At 43.9% G+C, this 7903-nt stretch overlaps 1 protein-coding gene across 1 annotated transcript in view; it reads right to left on the bottom strand.

Moving 5' to 3' along the window:
• LOC117961873 (probable palmitoyltransferase ZDHHC14) overlaps window positions 1–7903 on the bottom strand; it is a 16289-nt gene that overhangs the window by 4738 nt on the left and 3648 nt on the right. Inside the window, exons 4-9 of the mRNA XM_034900838.1 lie at window positions 7670–7807; window positions 6803–6851; window positions 4767–4869; window positions 4458–4567; window positions 3433–3535; window positions 2339–2872 (exon numbers count right to left, since the gene is read on the bottom strand). Coding sequence (XP_034756729.1) covers window positions 2429–2872; window positions 3433–3535; window positions 4458–4567; window positions 4767–4869; window positions 6803–6851; window positions 7670–7807 — 947 coding nt within the window. The 3' untranslated portion in view covers window positions 2339–2428. The remainder of the gene's footprint in view (window positions 1–2338; window positions 2873–3432; window positions 3536–4457; window positions 4568–4766; window positions 4870–6802; window positions 6852–7669; window positions 7808–7903) is intronic.

The following is a 7903-nucleotide window of genomic DNA, read 5'->3' as shown; positions in this document are numbered from 1 at the left end:
GGCGAGGTTACAAAACTGCCATAAACCGATGTTACAAAACCTTTAAAATGAGCGTTTACGCAACATTTCTGATTTTGACAAAGACTCCCGTTTGTTTTGCATTAAAAAAACTTTAAACTGTGATTCAAAAATAGCGTCATGCAAATTAAAAGGGAAATATTTCAAAAAGTAAAACAGACTTTCATATTAACCAATTTTTATTGTAAAATGTTCATTTAAATAAGTACAGATGAGTTAAACTGTCGTTTAAACACATGTTGTAAATAGCGCTAGTTAAAACTTTTAAACACCGTTTATATCTCCCCTCAAACTGGACACATTGTGTAAACCAATTTTTTAAAATCTCTATTAATGTTTATTTTCAATGTTTCCCGCTGCCGCCATTTTTGTTTTTTAATGTAGGTTAATCTAAAGGCGTCGTCAACACAATTTAGCGCCAAAATAATACTTTTACACACGACGTATTAATGTATCTCCACACTCAGAGGCATCATTTGTATTATCGTGTATAATAAATACAACTGTACCCTAAAAAGTGCCAAACTGTCAGACGAGGCAACACATTTGGTTAATTCTCCCGTGACTTCGTCCAAATAAACGATAGGATTGTTGTGTTTTTTTTATTCCGGATTCACTGACCGTGTTGCACCTTTTATATTTTGAAGTTTTAAGCTCTAAAACGACCGTTTTATCTTCTTAAAAATCATATAATCAATAAAAAATGTATGAACTGGTCTCCTCCGGGCAAAGCTGGCTGGCATCATAGCAACTGTTTCCAGGTCGCTGCCGGAGCGAGAGCTCTGATTGGCTGTTTGGGGAAGCCAACGACAGCCTGTGCATGTACGTCACAGTCAGAGACGCCACCTAGCGACCAGGAGGAAGTAGTGCAGCCATCTGCTGTTTACACATCCACTAACTGTGAAAATCTAAAGTGGAGCTCATAAATTTATGAACCCACGCTAAAGTTGAATAAAAAGAGCAATAAAAAAATAATGTTTTTGGAAATCAATCACAATGCCCCCCCCCCCCCCCAAGGACATAACCTTCAACTTACCTGGAGATTAGCATGGTTTTATTTCAGTTAGCCTAGTAGCTTGTTTGATATGCACTGACAGATGATTTTATAGAAAGTAGGCTACACAATTCAAACAGGATCAAACATTTTTTTGCGCCCCCCCCATTCATTTTTTTGGGGGGGGAGGTCTGACTGTCAGTGTTTCGGAGCTTCATGCATCAGTGCTGGGAGGATCCTGTCTAATGTATGGATCGTACCTACATTACAAAAATAAAATAAGGCAAACTCAGTTGTGAGTTCTTCTCCGCAGAATCAAATGATAACCTGAAGATTCACGTCGGGTCAGTTTGCTCTTCTGAGAACATTCAATCCTCTTTGCTCCACATGAACACTGAGAAAACTTGATCAAAAAGAAAAGAAAGAAGAAAAGTTGTTTTGGTCCCGGCCCGACTGCGGCTGAAGGTAAACGTCCGAGTAGCTTATTCTGGGTGAAATGTTTCTTTGTTGTTTTTTGGCAAGAAACAGAATTAAACTTCAAGTCAGGAAGAGGAGGAAGAAGTCGAAGGAAAACGGGAGAAGGTGTAGCTTTTGGTCCAGCAGATCACGGTCAAAAAGAAAAGGTGAAACAGAAAATCCTGAACATTTAAAAGTCAAAGTTTTTGCTTGACCCCAAAAAACAAACAAATCCCTGATTTTATGTCCTTACTCACTTTACTGTTCTGCAATTTCTTTGTCTCTTTGTTTTGGCTACTCTCTGGACGCCAGTGTCTACATTAGTGTCTAAAATCACCATCACCAAACCCACCAGACTCCATGTAAATAAACAGTAATTTAATCATCGTAAATCACACTTTATTCAAAGTGGACAGAAACTAAATAAACTACTAAAAGCCGTCTTGGTTCATCTTTCCACTGTTCCAACAATCACCACTCTGGTCTGGTGGAAATAAACTCTTAATTCACCCATTTACATGTGGAGATATACTGCTCTATACACACTAAAAGTAGTGATTATTTACATGGAGTCTGGTGGGTTTGGGGATGGTGATTTCGAGGCTGTTTCATGTTAAACTAAAAGGTCTATCTCTGTAGGGATCCTTTCATAATGTTGTCAGACACTAATAATCTGAGTCTGTCAGCAGCAACAACAGAACTTTTAGTGGACGCTAACTGATGCTAAACATCTGTCCTGTAGGGTAACATTACAGCTTGTTTTTTGTTTAATACTGGACCAATTTCAGAGATTGTTGTTCCCACACACACACACACACACACACACACACACACACACACACACACAAACACACACACAAACCCACACACCCACACACACACACACACTCACACACACACACACAAACACCCCAAAATAGGGTCCAGGGTGAATGGGTGAAATTAAGGAAATGTTTTGGTTCAGACGGAGCTGAGTTTAACCAGCCCTCTGACAGAGTCTTCGTGCAGAGCATCCCGACTGGCGGGACTGTACAGACTGGCGGGGGCGGGGCAGGGGACGTGTGAGTGCAGGTGGGCGGGGCATGGCAGGGCGCCCTGTGGCGTGGAGCACGGCGTCTCCTCCGGACTCACAAAGTGGTGGCGGTGGTGATGGTGGTGATGCTGGTGGTGGTGGTGGTGGTGGCAGTGGGAGTCTGCAGAGGCATCCCCCAGGGTCAGGACATCCCCGCCCCCTCCGCAGGACGGCAGCGAGGGCTGGGAGGGGGCCAGGTAGGCGCAGGGTCCCCCCAGGGACACAGGCTTCCCCGGTAGAGGAGCTAGGACGACGGGGTTGGTGTGGAGCAGCGGCGTCGCTGCAGCCTGGAGGACAGACTTGGTGCTCTGGATGCACTGATCCTGATCACACTGGGGACAGAAGACAGGTTCATCACTAGAGGACACGTCTGCTCACAGGACCGCTTCTTTAAAGGCTACACGAACTTAAGAGTTTTAACTGTAACGTGTCATGCACACAAATGGGTTTATAGGACACCGACATTTCCAAATTACAGGCTTTTTTACATTATTCTGTCTTTTCATCATTCTGACAAAAATGCTAGAAAAACAACAGAAAAATCCCTACTAAAAACTACAAAAATGTCGGGGGAAAAAAGTGACAAAAACTTGCTAAAAAATGTGGCGACAAAAAATACACGAAAATGTTGGAAAAAAACACCTAAAATTCTAAAAAAAAATAACACAAAAAACTACAAACATTTTGAAAAAATGCATCTAAAACAACAAAAAGACAACAGAAAAAGTAGACAACAAAAACTAGAAAAACGTGGGTTTGCCTTTCTCCAAAAGTCTTAACCTTTCAAGTGTCCCCCCCGCAGCCCCCCCCCCCCCCTCTGAACGCAGCACGAAGGGTATTTAAAGAACCGACTGTATACAATCTATGATTTAACTAAAGATCTTCCACTTACCGTGCGACTGTGGAGCCAGGTGGAGGCGTGGCTGGCCGTCTCGTTACCCTGGGAGACAGTCTGCGGTGTGTCTGATTGGATCAGACCTCTTCTGTCAATCAAACTGGGACACAGGAAGACAAAAACTCATTATTTCAAGTCATTTCAAACTTTACTGACAGAGCTGGAGTCAGAACATGGTTAGCTTAGCATAAAGACTGGAAACAAATGGAAACAGCTAGCCTGGCTCTTAAGTCATATAAGTGTATACTTAAGTATACACACACTTATTTAACGGATTATACTTGCATACCATACCAGGAAATCTTCACAGGTCAGATTTTAACCCTGGACCTCTGGGTAGAGGCGTAAACCTCCTCTCAGTCATGTGCGCCTGCTCTACCACTGAACCAACCCGGCCACAGAACTCACTTTTAACATTACTGTCAGTTTAGGGTTTTATTAGAAATCATTTTACCTTTGTTCGTGTCTCTGTGTGTGTATGTGTGTGTCTGTGAGTATGTGTGTGTGTGTGTGTGTGTTCGTGTATGTCTATGTGTCTGTTTGTGTGTCTTTATGTGTGTGTGTTTGTGTGTGTGTGTTAAAATCCAGTTTTGTTCTTTCCATTTTAACATTAAGTGGAAGACTTTACCATAAATAATTCCTGTATGAAAAAATGATTTCTTGCTTTACACATTATTGACGTTAAAAGTCTCCTTTAGCGTCACATAACCGCAGCTCAAAATTGCTTAAATATCCCGCATATTCCATCGCATGTTTTAAGAAAACGTGCCGCATAATCAAGGATTTTTGTAACAATCACAAAAAAACTGAATGGCATTAAATGCTGAGACAAGGGGTTTTTATTATTTTGATGTCAAACTGCCTCAAATTACGATATAAGAATTTAAATGTAATTTCTCTACAATGGAATATTGTGTCTGGTCCAGTGTAATACTATTACTGTGCGACAAAAACATGAACCTCGGTCGGGACCTCCAGGTGTGTGAACACCCCCCCAATAAGGTGTGAGTTGTGGGACGGACCTGGGGGGCACAGGTCCACACAGAGCAGCGCAGCAGTTGGTCTGGATGTTTCCGTAGCTGTACGGGTTGTAGTTCTCCTTCCCTCGCTTGGTGGACCAGGAGCCTTTAATCTGGACCAGAACCAGAACCAGAACCAGAGAGAGAGAGAGAGACCAAGAGAGAGAGAGAGAGACCAAGAGAGAGGGAGAGACACAGAGAGAGAGAGAGTAAGAGAGAGTGAGAGACAAGAGAATGAACGGGAGACATGTTATCATTTTTCCTAGTGAATGACCTCTCAGGGTCACCCGGACCACAGGTTTGTACACTTACGTCCTCGTTGGTGGTCTGGTTGGAGCTGATGAGGTAGGTGTGGAACCCCGACAGACCCACGATGGACCAGACGGAGAAGAAACACACCGCCAGCTCCAGGACGGTGCAGAGCAGAGTTAAGGACCAACCGTTGCTCCACGTGGTAGTTTGTGTGATACGCAGTATACCCGTCGGGGGTAGGTGTCCCTCTAAGGGTACTCTTGAGGACTGCAGGGGGTAGGGGTCCGACTACGGGTACTTTGGAGGACTGCAGGGGGTACTTGGCCACCTAGGGGTACTCTGGAGGACTGCAGGGAGTACTTGGCCCCCTAGGGGTACTTTGGAGGACTGCAGGGGGTACTTGGCCCCCTAGGGGTAGTTTGGAGGACTGCAGGGGTACATTTCCCCCTAGGGGTACTTTGAAGAACTGCAGGGGGTACATGTCCCCTTAGGGGTACTTTGGAGGAGTGCAGGGGGTACATGTCCCCCTAGGGGTCCTTTGGAGGACGGCAGGGGGTACGTGGTACAGTTACAAGGCTCTAGTTACGTCTGCTGTCTTTTTACTCCAAGTTTGTCACTTTTCAAAGGTTTTGTCGTTTCTTTTGACCGATTCTGCCTTTCTTCCTTTTTTACGGTCTTTTTTCAAAGGTTTTCTAGTTTTTAAAAGTATTTGTCTCCTTTTCTCATCAGCTGCTGGACAACCGTCTCCGTCACATTGACAACCAGCGCATCTCCTGACGCAACGATGTGTTTCAGTGAGTGTCTGAAACCTGGTCTGGTCGTTCTCTGCATAGTTATAGTACTACAGTACTATAGTACTACAGTACTATAGTACTATTTAATAAACACTATACAGGGTAAAGTGAGGGAGGGAACTGGTTCAAACACAGCTTGACTCTGACCTTGGTGATGCATTGTGGGACGTATTGACCTGCTGTCGGGGACTGTGTCCCAGTTATTGATTTATCAGAAAAACAAAAACATCTATGTCAACTTACAGAGAGGGGGGGGGGGGGGGGGGGGGGGGGGACTTTGAACAGGAACTGAACACACAGTAGAGATGCTCACTGTCTCTGAGCTAGAGTCAGGTTTGAAGTCACTGTGTGAGTAAGACGTAAAGGGTAACTACCGCTTTTAAAACCTATTTTCTAGTGTTTTTGTGTGTAACCGGCCGTTGGAAACAACAATCTTTGACATTGGTCCAGTATTAAACGTGAACACTGTAAAGACAGACCTTTAAAACCCCTTTAAGACCTTCCTGTATGCCAGAAACAGCTCGCTAAACCCACCAGACTCCATTTAAAAAAAAGTATATATTAACGTGCATAGAGCCAACATATATTCACATTTATTTCAACCAAAACCAGAGTTGTGATGGTTGCAACAGTGGGTAGACAACCCAAAATGACTTTTAGTAGTTTTATGTTTTGTTGTCGACTTTGAATTTGTATTTTACGATGATTAAATTACTGTTTATTTTGAGTTTGGTTGGTTTAGAGACCTTAATTTCGCAGATGTTTTTATTTTAAAAAAAAGAGTCTCACTCTTTAACAGAAACTTAGATCTCCTTAGAAATCCTTTCCATAATGTTGTCAGACTCTTAGAATAACAATCAGAGTCTGTCAGCGGCAAAACAAGCAATTTAGAGAAGGTAAATACAAGCTGGACAATAACTCTGTTAACTTCCATTGTAGCGTGTTTCTCCGCTGCCGACTGCAGCGATCTCTCTTCATACTGGACCGGTGTCAGAGACTGTTCCCATCAGTCACTCAGACACAAACACATGGGAACATAGGTAGGAACATAGGGCCCAGGTTGAAAAAACTGTAGTTACCCTTCAAGTGTGACTCAACTCCCCTTTTTCCCTTCACTACATGAACATGTAGTTTGTGGATCTATGTGACAGATACGGTGGCCCTGAAGGACAAAACACAACAACAGTGTTGTGTTTGTCCTTCAGGGCCACAAACTACATGTTCATGTAAACACATGTATGGGGAATTATTATAAATGTGCATGAAGTGACAGGATGAAAACCTTGACCAGTGAAAGGATATCTGGCGGGACTGTCTTTGAGCGCGCTCAGGAAACCCGCCCGGTTGGATCCTGCAGAGAAGAGACAACGTGCGTTCAGGTTATCCACTTTTTAATTAAATCAATACATATGTAACATGTTTGTGTCCATATTTTGTAAAATCCTGCAAAAACAAACAGCCCAGATGTTCAGTTTATATACAGATTACACATGTTCTAATTTTACATCTTGCAGATGAAAGTGGCTGCTGGGTCTTTTTATAGCTCGGCTGCTAAGAACAGAAACCAAGCGGCGCGTTGTTGACGCGTTCCTCTCAGACGGTCGGCTGGTGAGACGCCCGGGGCTCAGACTTCCTGTTTGGGTGAAGCTGTCAGAATTAGATCGATGAGCATGACGGTCGGGGGGAGGAAACCAGCGAATTGTGATCTACAGATACAAAATCAATTGTGTGTGTGTGTGTGTGTTTGTGTGTGTGTCTGTATACGTGTGTATGTGTGCGTGTGTGTGCATGCCCCTGTGTGTGTGTTTGTGAACATGTATGCGTGTGTGTGTGCATGCATCTGTGTGTGTGTTTGTGTGTGTGTCTGTATACGTGTGTATGTGTGCGTGTGTGTGCATGCGCCTGTGTGTGTGTTTGTGAACATGTATGCGTGTGTGTGTGCATGCATCTGTGTGTGTGTTTGCATGTGTGTCTATGTGTGTGTGTATGTGTTTGTGAACATGTATGCGTGTGTGTGTGCATGCATCTGTGTGTGTGTTTGCATGTGTGTCTATGTGTGTGTGTGTGTGTTTGTGAACATTTATCCGTGTGTGTGTGTGCGTTTGTGTATCTGTGTGTGTGTGTATGTGTACATGCGTCTGTGTGTGTGTGTGTGTGTGTGTTACTCACTGATAATGAGGTGTGTGATGACGAAGGCGAAGATGAAGACGGTGAGGAAGGACAGCGAGACGATGAACAGGTAGAAGAAGCGGTAGTTCCTCCGGCCGACGCAGTTGCCCACCCAGGGGCAGTGATGGTCGAAGCGCTCTGACGGGGACAAATATTACTGTGTTTAACATCGCTAGATTAAACCTTCATGTCATCTAAATAAGGGGGGACTTTTACTGCGGGGGGGGGGGGGGG

The sequence above is a fragment of the Etheostoma cragini genome, chromosome 18 (genome assembly GCF_013103735.1).
Source record: "Etheostoma cragini isolate CJK2018 chromosome 18, CSU_Ecrag_1.0, whole genome shotgun sequence".
Lineage (NCBI taxonomy): Eukaryota > Metazoa > Chordata > Actinopteri > Perciformes > Percidae > Etheostoma > Etheostoma cragini.
This window is presented reverse-complemented; position numbering and strand designations above follow the sequence as displayed.